The 13999-nt window shown below is 44.7% G+C and overlaps 1 protein-coding gene across 8 annotated transcripts in view; it reads left to right on the top strand.

Moving 5' to 3' along the window:
• Positions 1 to 13999, top strand: part of FAM13C (family with sequence similarity 13 member C) — a 914350-nt gene that overhangs the window by 865533 nt on the left and 34818 nt on the right. For 7 of the 8 annotated variants that reach the window (XM_063961752.1, XM_063961754.1, XM_063961750.1 and 4 more), the window contains 3 exons: positions 617 to 698; positions 5392 to 5597; positions 7917 to 8000. In XM_063961752.1, coding sequence (XP_063817822.1) covers positions 617 to 698; positions 5392 to 5597; positions 7917 to 8000 — 372 coding nt within the window. The remainder of the gene's footprint in view (positions 1 to 616; positions 699 to 5391; positions 5598 to 7916; positions 8001 to 13999) is intronic. The other variant, XM_063961756.1, reaches the window with a different exon arrangement.

Below are 13999 nucleotides of genomic sequence, written 5' to 3'. Positions count from 1 at the left end.
TCATAGGGGGAGGAGCCAGTGCACACCACCTGACCTAGTAAAGCTTTACTTTTTTGTGCCCTGTCTCCTGCGGAGCCGCTATTCCCCATGGTCCTTTCAGGAACCCCAGCATCCACTACGGACTCCGAGAAATAGAATTATCGGTAAGTAAATTCTTATTTGCATTTGTTCTTTGTACAAAATTAACCTAATTCTTTAGGTGACAGAGTGGGACATCCAGTGTGACGGAAAGGGACGTGTGCAACAGTTTTTTTATTATTTTATAATAATATTTTATAATATGTCAATTATTTTATATTTATTAGTAATATATGCATTAAAGTACATAAACCTTTTAAACTTCCTCTTGAAATAATGTTATTCACGTGCCTTTGTTTCCAGTAGTAGCTAGCTTCATCAGGATTAGCATTTACAGAAATACTAGTGTTGCCACATAATCACCAGTATAGGAAATACTGATGGTTTTTTACTCCACATCAAATTGGTTCACTTTCTGGGGAATGGCCTTTCTGTTATATAACATGATTTATGTTTTTATCTGTTTTATACATAAAGGCTTATTATTATTTTTTTAATAGTTTTGCTTATTATTGTTTTCTTTGTATTTTTCTTCTAGCCATCTCACAGCGATAAGACGTCTAATCTTGAATGCCTGAAATGGATGAATGACTTGGCAAAGGCTCGCAAACAGCTGAAAGGTACTGTACCATTCTTTTTCTTTTTTTTTTTCTTTTATGCGATTATCTGTGATCTTGAGAAAATATAACAATGAAGCACTGTCATCCAATTGAAGTGAGCATGTTAAAAATTAGAGATTTCAGTGGCCACAGATGCTTGCTTAATGCAATGGACAAAACAAATGTGAACATACGGATGGTTGTGTTTTGTAAAATGTAAGGTTAGCAACAATACAGCTATCACCACCAACAAGATTGGAGTTTATACCACTGTGTCCAGATTTATATTAATGGCTTTTGGGGGTATTCAATTATCTCCGACAATTTCTGAGCTATCGAATTCACCCCCCTGCGTATTCAATTGTGTGCCGTTTTTGCCTGTTTTTAAGGCATTTTCACCAATGCCTTTTCACTATTTTTTATTTTTTTTATTGTAGTGAAAAGACATTGAGGAAAAATGCCTCAAAATCGGTGAAAGCTGCTTACGTTTTTACCGACACAGGTGCAAAAACATGCAGATTCGCAGTTCCATATGTTATTCGCTCCTGTTGAATTTTTCGCCTAGGTGAAAAAACTGCCCTAATTAAATAGCCCTCTTTGTCCTGCACCAGATTACTTTCTCAGGAAGTTATATAAACACAAATAGGGATGGTCATTTTTTTTCATCCAGGAGATCTGTAAGAGGCATCAGAGATTCCAAAAGCTATTCCATTATTTTAATAAATAATAGATTCAGTACAGACTGAGTTTGTTAGTTACTACAGTATCGGTTACTATAACCATGTAGTGCTTTGCACTGATTAGATGATTCAGCTATCCCTAGCAAAGAACCAGGCCTGTGGACCTTGAGGGGATCCCAAATCATGTCACATGTTGCCCTCTAATACTTCTTTCACACCTCACAAATAACCCGGTATCGACCCTGTATATTGCCAGGTCAATACGGGACGCTGTGCGGTGTGAAAGGGTCACTCCACAAATCCCGGGTCGCCTGACCCGGTAATTCAACCCGGGTTATAAGAATGGTTATTACCGGGGCAGGCGCAGTGTGAACAGGTTACCTGGGTCAATGCGACCCGGTACCCGTTCACAGCATAGGGAGAGGCGGTGCGGATATGATGTCATCTCCCAGCGCCACCTCCGCACCCGATGCCGGCTCCATCCCCGCGATGGCGGTGTGTAGGGTCCAATGCTGGGTCCCACCCGGGAAGGACCTGTTTCCAATTCCCGAGTGGGACCCGGCATTGCGATGTGAAAGCGGTATCAGTCAGTGTTTCTCAAGGCCGGCCCTCAAGGCACCTAACAGTCCAGGTTTTAGTTATATCCTTGCTTGAGCACAGATGATGAAATCAAAATAACTGAGATTCTAATTAAGTCACCTGTGCTCAAGTATGGATATCATTAAAACCTGGACTGTTAGTGTGCACTGAGGATATGTGGTTGCTTGTGACAGTGTGGTAGGACTGGAGTGCTGTTTCATTGCAGAAGCAGCATTGCACACAGTTTGGTGCCAGAAAATATATTAAACAGCCTGAAAGTTGGTGAGGTGAGAGGTTTCACTGTAGCTGGACCCTCCCCATCTCCTTGATGTTTTTTAACGTCAGTCTGGTGTGTCACCAACAGGTGTGATGGCTGCTGTAGGTGAAAGTTTGCATCAAGGGGCTGAATTTCATTGTCAGGCAAAAATCCACATAAACCAGTTCAAGCCAAGCTAAAAGCTGTTTTGCAGAAATTGCTAATGGGATGTAGTTATGTAACCACCGGTCACCCATATACCCAACCCACTGCTAATTAATGGAACCTTAAAAAAAAATTCTGCATAGCATTCATCTTTTCCTTACTGCTATTAATCAATTGGCCCTAATTACTGCTTTCAGTTTCTCAAAACAGCATTACATCTGTGAAGCTTGTGCCTGAAATGCATAGATATCATTTATAAACCGAGTGTAATCTTGTTGAGAGATTAATGGGTGTATTCAGTACCCCTTGTCGGAAAGATGGCAGTTTACGGAAGGGGTTCCGACCTATTCAATGCGGCCCCATTTTTCCCGACAAGTCAGGAAATTCGACTTGTCAGAAAGCTGTCAGAATGCACGTGGATCGGCGGAATAGCTGTCGATCCGCGCGCTTCTGTCGAAAAGGGGACCAAATCCGACAGGTTTTGGTCCCGTTTCCGACAATGTCAATCCGACTTTGTAAAAAGTTGGATTGACATTGCCGCCGCCGCCTCCTCCATCCACCCTGCCGAGCTGATGATCTCGCGCTCCGGGTTGAGGTGAGCGGCGCCGGGGTGAGGGGAGCGGCTCCGGGGTGAGGAGCAGTGCCGGGGAGCAGCAGCGCCGCGGTGAGCATCTGCAGCAGCGGCCAAATCCAACTGTCGGATTAGGCCCAAATCCGACAGTCAGATTTGGCCACTCTTTGAATAGGGGTTGTCGGATCCATTCCGACAAATGCATGTCGGAATGGATTCGACTCTTATTGAATATACCCCTATATTGGTAAATTCATTACAGGTTTGTTTTTTTTAACAGTCTTGTTGATCAACAGCTCTAGATTATTAGTTAGACCTTCTTTCAGCCTCATTATCTATGTAATAGTATCATATAGTGGTATAATACAGTGGTCTCCAACCTTAATTGGGGTGTGAGCTACTCTCAGAAAATAAAACCTCTGGAAGAGCTACTCCCTCCCCCCAATGCGCGCGCATTCCTGCGAAAGTGGGTGTGGCCTCACAAAAGTGGATGTGGCCTCGCAACTACAAGTAATGCCCTCCCAGCAGTGCCAGATACACAAGTAATGCCCCCAGCATAGTGCCAGATACACAGGTAATGCCCCCATCATAGTGCCATATACACAAGTAATGTCCCCCAGCAGTGCAAGATATACAAGTAATGCCCCCCCCCAGCAGTACCAAATACAAATAATGCCCCCCAGCAGTGCCAGATACACATGTAATGCCCCACCCCAGCAGTACCAAATACAAATAATGCCCCCCAGCAGTGTCAGATACACATGTAATGCCCCCCCCCAGCAGTACCAAATACAAATAATGCCCCCCAGCAGTGCCAGATACACAAGTAATGCCCCCCCCCAGCAGTACCAAATACAAATAATGCCCCCCAGCAGTGCCAGATACACAAGTAATGCCCCCCCCCAGCAGTGCCAATTACAATTAATGCACCCCAGCAGTGCCAGATACACAAGTAATGCCCCCCCCCCAGCAGTGCCAGATACAAATAATGCTCCCTAGCAGTGCCGGATACACAAGTAATGTCCCCCCCAGCAGTGCCAATTACAATGAATGCACCCCAGCAGTGCCAGATACACAAGTAATGCCCCCCCAGCAGTGCCAGATACAAATAATGCTCCCTAGCAGTGCCGGATACACAATTAATGCCCCCAGCAGTGCCAGATACACAAGTAATGCCCCCCCCCAGCAGTGCCAGATACAAATAATGCTCCCTAGCAGTGCCGGATACACAATTAATGCCCCCAGCAGTGCCGGATACACAAGTAATGCCCCCCCAGCAGTGCCAGATACAAATAATGCCCCCCAGCAGTGCCAGATACAAATAATGCCCCCCAGCAGTGCCGGATACACAAGTAATGCCCCCACAGCAGTGTCAGATACAAATAATGCCTCCCAGCAGTGCCGGATACACAAGCAATGCCCCCCCCCAGCAGTGCCAGATACAAATAATGCCCCCCCAGCAGTGCCAGATACATGTAATTCCCCCATTAGTGACAGATACAAGTAGTGCTCACAATTTGTGGACTCTGCCCCTGCAGCCGCTGCTCGCTTGTGTGTGTCTGACGGGAGGAGATGAGGGGAGGAGTGCGCACTAGCACAGCGCATGCTTCAGTCTCCCGCCCTGTCCTCACTGAAGTCCCAGCGCTGTTGTGTCCGGCCACGCGGCCATTTGAAATATGGTGTGGACCGGCAGCCAATCAGGAGCCGGCGCAAAAGCTCTGATTGGCTGACGGCCGGCAAAATATTATGCACCCACCGCCGCGTGAACTACCTTGGAAGCTGTGACGAGCTGCCTGTCGCTTGCTGGTATTATATGTACGGGAGCTGCATTTGTTATACCATCCCCATAGCCTTAGTAGTAATGGCTTTTGCTGTTGCTTCTATTAATCAGCTGAACGCACAATATCACAGCTCCCATTCCTATTCATAAATGCAGATCTGTAGAAAAATAATATAATTATTGTTGGAGAATAACATTAACCCATGTTTGTTGACTTCAGCATTTAAAATGTAAATGTAAAATATAAACCTAATTATAAATGGAATTGATTTTTTCTTGTCACCTAACACACAGAGGTCCTGATTCTGATTTGGAAGTAAAGCAAGTAACTGTGCACCTGGGCAAAACCATGCTGCACTGCAGGTGGGACAGATGTAATATGTGCAGAGAGAGTTAGAATTAGGTGGTGTGTGTTCAAACTGAAATCTAAAGTCTAGTGTACAAATAAAACTGTGTAACATTTGTGGGCTACATGCAAAAGCAGACAGTATTTACCCTGCACAGAAACTATATATGTGTTTTTGCCCCCCTTACATTGGAGCATGTTTTGGGTTTTTTTCAGAGGGAAAATTACTTGCTTTTTAAACTTTACTTCCAAATCAGTATCAGGTCCAGAGATCCAACAATCACAGTGTTTCTGCTCTAGATTGCACAAACTGTTTTTAATGAACTATTTATTTCAGAGTTGAAACTGAAAATGTCTGAAGATCAAAACGTGCCAAGAGCCACGCAGAGTAAAATGTATGAAGAAACACCAGTGGCTTCTATTGTAGTGGAGCAACATGGGGCCACCAGCTCAGCAATGTCATCTGTGGAGGAAACAGTGGAAACTGTATGGAAAAGGCTAAAGGAGAAGAGGCAGCTGCTCAATCTTCCTGAAAACATAAAGGTCTGTTAACCTTAATCATTGTAAAAGCTATGATTTTATACTTTCAGACTATTAGTTTGTTTGTAACTTGCATATTATTAGCTACTGTGTATCATTACTAATACTATTATTACTGGTACTATTTTTTATTTACTGTATAATCCAGGGTACACAATGATCGAATGGGCGATATATCTGTAGGTCGTCAGTAGGGGGTGTGTACGGGTGTAGTACGGTATGCCGGCGCTCGGGCTCCCGGCGACCAGCATACCGGCGCCGGGAGCCCGACCGCCGGCATACCGACAGTGGGGCGAGCGCAAAGGAGCCCCTTGCGGGCTCGCTGCGCTCGCCACGCAGTGGGCACGATGGCGCGCTATGCGCGCCACACTATTTTATTCTCCCTCCAGGGGGGGCGTGCACCCCCACGAGGGAGAATAGCTGTCGGTATGCCGGGTGTCGGGATTCCGGCGCCGGTATACTGTGCGCCGGGATCCCGACATTCGGCATACTGAAGACCACCCGTGTGTACACCTGATCTGCCTGCGAGCGTCTTCGCTCACAGACATATTGCGTCGGCCCTGCAGCACTACCTATATATCTGCATGTCTGGCTGTGTGTACGGGCGTCTCGCCAATTGCTGTTCACTGACTACATGGGGCTGACATCACAGCTGGGCAGTCAAATGCAAATTCCTGCCCAGTTGTGATGTCTGCACAGACGTGTCGTGTGGCCAGTTAGTAAGTGTGTATGCTTACCATATCGGCCGATAATGTGTACCCAGCCTTAGGAAACTCCGAGTGTCTGCAGGACTGTACAGGATAAACATAGAAACATTTCCCAGTCACAGACAATCAAAGCACAAGTACAATACACCACAGCATAAGTATTGTAGTTAGTATTATAACTAAACATTAATATAATACCACAGACAGGCTACAACAGGTAACTGGTGAGACAGGGCAACTTGCTGAACTATGTAAAATGCATAACAATTATGTTAGTGTTCTTTATATATTTGGTGGGTGTCACTGTTACTGTCTAAACTAGCCCACCAGAGAAAGTTGCTGTTAGTGCCCTTCCTCGATTTAAAGCAACAAAGATAATAACCCAAAACAGTCTTACACACAAGGCATCACAGCTTTGTATATTGCACTGTAAGTCCTACTGTTAGGTCCAGCATTGCCCAGACACATTGCAAAGGTACCTTGGCGCATGCGCACTGCGGCTGCAACGCATGCACATTCTACCGATAATCAATCAGTTGCGACACTATTTTAGTTGCGACTGCATCTGGATCAAACCCTTTTTATAAAAACATCACATGGCATGGCTAAGTGGCAAGTTCTGAGGCACACCAAGCCGGGATACTTGGCAGCATATGAGGGTAGGTGAATGCGGATACATCTATATTGTGAATTTTAAAACCACAAACCACTGGGAATGTTGTCATGTTTAGTTGAACAGTGGTACTCTGTGCTTTATGTACAGAATACTACCATGGTAATCCAGTATTGCTCTCTAAAACAATATGAACTTTCTGTAGTCCTACCAGAATAGCCAGTTTGACTGTGGGTAACATCCAGATGCCATAAGTGCTGTACCGGACCGTGCATCCTTTATAGAAAAAACAAACAAAATTGGATGTATGAATATAATTTCAGTTAGAGATGTCTGTATAATCAAATAAGTTGAAAGACAGATTGCTGGTGGTGAACACTGTATTCAGGAATGAATTAAGTCCTGTTCAATACATCTATCAAATGTAAAAAGCCTTTATATGCTTTTGATGTTTTCAGCAAGACCCCATTAACTTTAGTTAGGTTGTACTGAAACCATCAAAAGCATAGGTGCACATTTGAAGTGCCTTCCACTTGGTTTTGATGCACTCCTTACAGTAAATTAATGAACTGCTACTCATAACTCAGCAATGACAAGTCTATCCTCAGCATAAAAATCTCCCTGTCCTCCAACATCAAGACATGATCATAGCGGGCATTGCGAGATTTATGGGTTTGGAGGGGGTAGGACTGGCACTTGGCTAGTACTTTACCAGCTTGATGATGAAAATGGTCCCAGTAAAGAACATTATATTTTCTAGGTGGCATTACACTTTGTGCTTGCTCATTTCTGCACAGACCCAGATACACCACAGGAATAATATACAGATTTTAAATCTTCCAATAATGGAAAATAGCTGCTAGAGATTGGACAAGAATCGCCCACATTTTCCCTGGCAACTTCCTGCAGTAAATGCATGTATGTTGTTGAACCTTAGAATTCTCTGCAATGAATTCATCCCATACAACCCCTCCTAACTGTGCTAATAACTTTTTTAAATAGGATATGACAAAAAAGCAAATGCATCTGGAAAAAATGAGTCTCCAAAAATGCCTTCTGTATTTTGAAAATATTCATGGACGGCCAGTAAGTATATTATTGGTAACCTTAGATGTAGCTGTAGTCTTGAAACGTCTAATACATGTCTGTGCGGTTCTACTAACAAATAATCTGTTACTTAATATGTATGTTATATTTGTACATGTTCATTCCTAAGCACAGAGAGGGGTATGCAGAGGTAGAACGCAGACAGACGACTTTCAGCTATCAGCGCATGTGCCGCGACCGCATTGTACATGTACAGGCTTTCACTATGCGATAGTGATTGACAGACGGCGGGCGGTCCGGGGCAGCGACATGGCATCGGGGGTGAATGGTACAGGAAATGCAGGTGTGTCATGGCCGTCTTTGAAGCATCTGGACGACATCACCTGCATTTCCTGCGACACGAAACATGGCGGCGGTGCGCCTGTATTCGCAGCCTGGCTGCGTATACAGGGGTCAACCTCTATTTTGCTGCTTTCTGCGCTGCGCTACACATGCTGGGCGACCTTACCCTGTGCTGGGCGGCCCCCAACATGTGATTTTATCAGTAGCCGTTTCTGCCAGTTTAGCAACAACTGCTACCAACTCTGAATAACTCCCAGAATGCGGAAATATATCCTGTATAACACAAGTAACTGTGACAGGGAAGGGCCCAATAGCAACTGCACTACCTGCACCTATGGTAGCTACGCCCTTGATTCCAAGTGATCAAAGACATTTTTAGGCTGTTTCATGAGCTTCCTTGGCTAGTATGGTGCAAAACAATTCAAGGCAGTTACAAATCCTGTGTCGTTTAACAAAGCAGTCACAGCAAAGGTTTTTATACAGAAATGTCTATGGTTTCATCAAACACTGTGCTCCATATTAGCCTTACAGATATTGTTACGTCTAATGAGGACATGCAAGCTAACTAAATCTGTTTTATTTTCCACCATTGGTAGATAAATAGGGGCCCTTACAAACATGTTCCTTGTAGCCTGCAATATATCTAGTTATGCCCCTGGACCTGCTCATTGTAATGTGGTATAAAATGAACTGGTGGGCATTATAATGTTACATAATATGAACTGTATGTATTAATGTGTATTGGGGTACTATATTGCATAATGTGTACTGGCAGCCTACAATGTGGGGCATAACATTAACTAGGGCACTACAATGGTTCAGAAAAAAAATAGGGAACTGTACAACTTACACACCTAGAACATTTCTTTACTTTCTTATTGATATGATCTTAAGGGGTTATTCTGGTTTGTTAGCAAACCAAAAAGCACACTAATTGACAAAACCATATTGCACTGCAGGTGGGACAAATGTAACATGTGCAGAGAGATTTAGATTTGTGGGGTTATATTGTTTCTGTGCAGGGTAAATACTGGCTGTTTTATTTTTATGCTGTAATTTAGATTTCAGTTTGAACACCCCACCCAAATCTAACTCTCTCTGCACATGTTATATCTGCCCCACCTGCAGTGCAACATGGTTCTGTCTATAAGTGTGCTCTTTTGGTTTGCTAACAAACCTAAATAAGGCCCTTAGGGGGAGATTTACTAAGCAGTGATAAGAGCGGAGAAGTGAGCCAGTGGAGAAGTTGCCCATGGCAACCAATCAGCACTGAAGTGAACATCCATAATTTGCATACTAGAAAATTATACAGAGCTGCTGATTGGTTGATGGGGCAACTTCTTCACTGGCTCACTTCTCCTCTCTTATCACTGCTTACTAAATGTCCCCTTAAGTCACGGAAACAGTATAATATCCCGGCTGTCGGGATCACGGCGGTTAGGAGATCGACACCGGGATCCCGACACCCGGAATGCCAGCGGCAAGCGCAGCATATCCCCTCGCGCGCTCGCCACGATTTGGGCCTTTGGCAACCTTCGGTCGTGACAGGGTTATATTACCCTCGGGTGGTGGCGTGCACTACCACCTGAGTGGGGATTAGGGTTTTTCAAACCTGGGTTTCTTACTGTGTCCGTCCGTCGCCCCGCCCCGCAGACATAAATAAACTCACTAGACTACAGGGCCAGGCGGGTGGGGAACTTCATCACACGCGATGACTGCAGTGGGAGCCGGGAGGAGGCGGCGGGTTACCACACGCTGCACAGGGGGAGGAGGGAGGAGGTAGCCGGGCAGCCGCTCAACGCTGCCCAGCATTAATGGGCCGCCTGATCCCGCAATCAAATCCTTGAATCCTGATTGAATCCTGGCCTATTTTTAGCCACCTAGTGGGGATTTCGCCCAGCGGTCGGGATTCCAACCGTCGGCATTTCTACCTGGTGTCGGGATTCCGGCGTTGACCTTCTGACAGCCAGGATCCTGACAACAAGTAAATTGAATGCCTCCCCTTAGTCACCAGTGTCTGATCAGTGCTGCATATAGTAGAGCAGGGGTTCTCAAACTCGGTCCTCAGGACCCCACACAGCGCATGTTTTGCAGGTAACCCAGCAAGTGCACAGATGTATTAATTACTCACTGACACATTTTAAAAGGTCCACAGGTGGAGCTAATTATTTCCCTTGTGATTCTGTGAGGAGACCTGCAAAACATGCACTGTGTGGGGTCCTGAGGACCGAGTTTGAGAACCTGTGAAGTAGAGGATAAAACTAAACATTGAGTACAGTATTTGATTCAACCGAGCAGAATCATTGTAGTAAAACCTAGCTTGCTGCCATTCTATCAGCTTCAACACAGCTGGTACTCAGAGGAACCACAGAGAGCTGTACAGGCAGAGTAGATGAAGCAGATGAAGTGACTTTAAAAAAAGGTATGATTGTTGGGGCCTGTATGGCAGGAGATTCAGTGACAGAGGGGGAAATGAATCAACCCTTCTATAGAATGGGCAAGTGGAAAAGTAGCCATAGAAACCAACCCATTTCCAGCTAGTATTTGTCAAGTACTGTATATTCTATAAAAAGTGGTTGCTATAGGCAACTTCTTCGCTTGCACACTCTTTAGAAGACTTTTTTCCCCAAGACAGCTAAGCTTGCCAGAAGCTGGAGATAAACTAACAAAAGCAACTGATCTGCACAGAGTGATATCACAGTTTGCAGGGTGGTCTTCAGTATGCCGACTGTCGGATCCCGGCGCACAGTATACCGGCGCCGGAATCCCTACAGCCGGCATACCGACACTTTTTCTCCCTCTTGGGGGTCCACGACCCCCCTGGAGGGAGAATAAAAAAACGTGCTCGCAAGGGGCTCATTTGCGCTCGCCACGCTGTCGGTATGCCGGCGGTTGGGCTCAGCGCTGGTATGCTGGTCGCCGGGAGCCCGGCCGCCGGCATACCATACTACACCCCAGTTTGCACCATCACATCTGCCAGTGCTTGTCTTCCACTTCACTAGTGCTAAGAGCAAGGGAATGGGATACTGTTTGTTATTTCGTTATATGCATTGGCTGATTGCTAGGGGATTTCACAGGGCATCCTAGATTTCCGGACTAAAATGCCATTGGTGTTTTTGTTCAGGGTAGCATATTAATGTAGTATATAATGTATAGTATCCTGAATCTGCCTTCAGATGTAAAGCCTATTAAGTTGCTTTTGTGAACAAATGTTGTCACTTTCATATTAAGCATTCTCCCATACGGCAGTTACTTCTCTTGCTGATCGCCTGACTTACATCCACTGGTGTCAACACTGTATAGAGGACACATTTGGGCTCTCCATTCCAATAAGAGTCAGCTCAATTACAAATCTCCTATTTTACATTCCTATATAATAAAAGGGTAACGCTGCTCAATTCAAGTGTTTTGCAAGCCGGCGGCCACTAGGTGGCACCCTACAGAGCAATTCAGTTGTTAGTCCGTTCGGGCGCGCAGAGCCGCAAGCACTGACATTACTGATATGTTGTTCCGTCATTGTGACAGGCTGGTAACTAGTTTATTAATAAGTGATCATTGAGCAACAGATTGACCTATAATGTGCCTTAGTATTTATTTATTGGCTTTATTAATGTAAAGAAGATTAAGGTGTAATTCCAGATGTGAACATAGGGGGTCATTCCGACCCATTCGCACGCAGCGGTTCTTTGCTGCTGTGCGAATGGGTCAGAAATGCGCATGCGCGGCGGACGCATTGTGCACGCGCATCGTTGCCCGGCGACGATTGTTGCCGGGCCGCGACGCCGCCAGCGAGAAAAGTGACCGCAGCGGCGATTGCAAGAAGACGGACAGACGGGAGGCGTTTTAGGGCGGATACTCACCGTTTTCCAGGCGTGGTGAGTCCAACGTAGGCGTTTGGATGGCGGATGTCTGACATCAAGGCCGGGACCTTCATCGCTGGATCCGTTGCACTGGGCTGGTCTTGTTTTACTTGAAACTTTTTAGCATAGCAGGGCTGCACAAGCGATCGCAGCCCTGCTAGGCTAAAATACACTCCTCCATAGGCGACGTCAGGTTGATCGCACGAGGAGCAAAAAGTTGCTACGTGTGGTCAACTTGGAATGACCCCATAATACAGTTGAATTCAGGTGCTATTTGTGAAACCTAGGAGCCCCCATGGGGGTAAATTTACTAAGATGGGAGTTCTATTTAAAATGGGATGTTGCCCATAGCAACCAATCAGATTCTACTTCTCATTTATCTAGCACCTTCTAGAAGATAATACCTGGAACCTGATTGGTTGCTATGGGCAACATCCCATCTTAAATAGAACTCCCATCTTAGTAAATTTACCCCATGGTCTGCTTTTTGGATTTCAGAAGCCAGGAGCATGTGCATTCAGGGTTGGAGTGGCTCCCAGGGGCATAGGGAACCCCAGGTGGGCCTCATTGTCTGGGAGTCCAACTCCTCCTCTAGGGATCAGATTCCAGACTGGGATCTTGAATTATAAGGTACATATGTTACATATTATACTGCACAGGACTATGATGTATTCTCTACAGTGCATTTTTGTTATTAATCTGGTACAGGTTGAGTATCCCATATCCAAATATTCCGAAATACGGAATATTCCGAAATACGGACTTTTCCGAGTGAGAGTGAGATAGTGAAACCTTTGTTTTTTGATGGCTCAATGTACACAAACTTTGTTTAATACACAACGTTATTAAAAATATGTATTAAATGACCTTCAGGCTGTGTGTATAAGGTGTATATGAAACATAAATGAATTGTGTGAATGTAGACACACTTTGTTTAATGCACAAAGTTATAAAAAAATATTGGCTAAAATGACCTTCAGGCTGTATGTATAAGGTGTATATGTAACGTCCCATCACCATGATATCTCTTTATGGTATGCAATTATTCCAAAATACGTAAAAATCCGATATCCAAAATACCTCTGGTCCCAAGCATTTTGGATAAGGTATACTCAACCTGTACCTTAATATGCATGCACTAGCAGCATTTACTGTGTATATATATATATATATATATATATTATATATTTATCGAGGGGCCCAGAACATGCACTCTCTTATGGTTAGGCAAACCAATGTGGTTTCTGTCTCTCTGGAGACTGGTCACATCCCTATAAACACGGGCCCTCACCTCCTCATTTCCCTGGTGGGACTTACAGTACATGCCCCAGTCTGACACTGTGTGCATTTATTGCCATCACCAGAATTTATTTCCAAACATTAGGCTCCAGGAGAAATATTTATGTTGATCTTGTATTTGGTCATTGCTGTCAGGATTTGTCCAGCCCTGGTATATTTACATTAGATGGGCATGCTTCCTAATCACAGTACTGTCCCCTGGGTTGGCATTTAAGCTAGAGATGAGCGCCTGAAATTTTTCGGGTTTTGTGTTTTGGTTTTGGGTTCGGTTCCGCGGCCGTGTTTTGGGTTCGAACGCGTTTTGGCAAAACCTCACCGAATTTTTTTTGTCGGATTCGGGTGTGTTTTGGATTCGGGTGTTTTTTTCCAAAAACACTAAAAAACAGCTTAAATCATAGAATTTGGGGGTCATTTTGATCCCAAAGTATTATTAACCTCAAAAAACATAATTTACACTCATTTTCAGTCTATTCTGAATACCTCACACCTCACAATATTATTTTTAGTCCTAAAATTTGCACCGAGGTCGCTGTGTGA

Source organism: Pseudophryne corroboree, chromosome 3 (genome assembly GCF_028390025.1).
Source record: "Pseudophryne corroboree isolate aPseCor3 chromosome 3, aPseCor3.hap2, whole genome shotgun sequence".
In the NCBI taxonomy this organism is placed as follows: domain Eukaryota; kingdom Metazoa; phylum Chordata; class Amphibia; order Anura; family Myobatrachidae; genus Pseudophryne; species Pseudophryne corroboree.
This window is presented reverse-complemented; position numbering and strand designations above follow the sequence as displayed.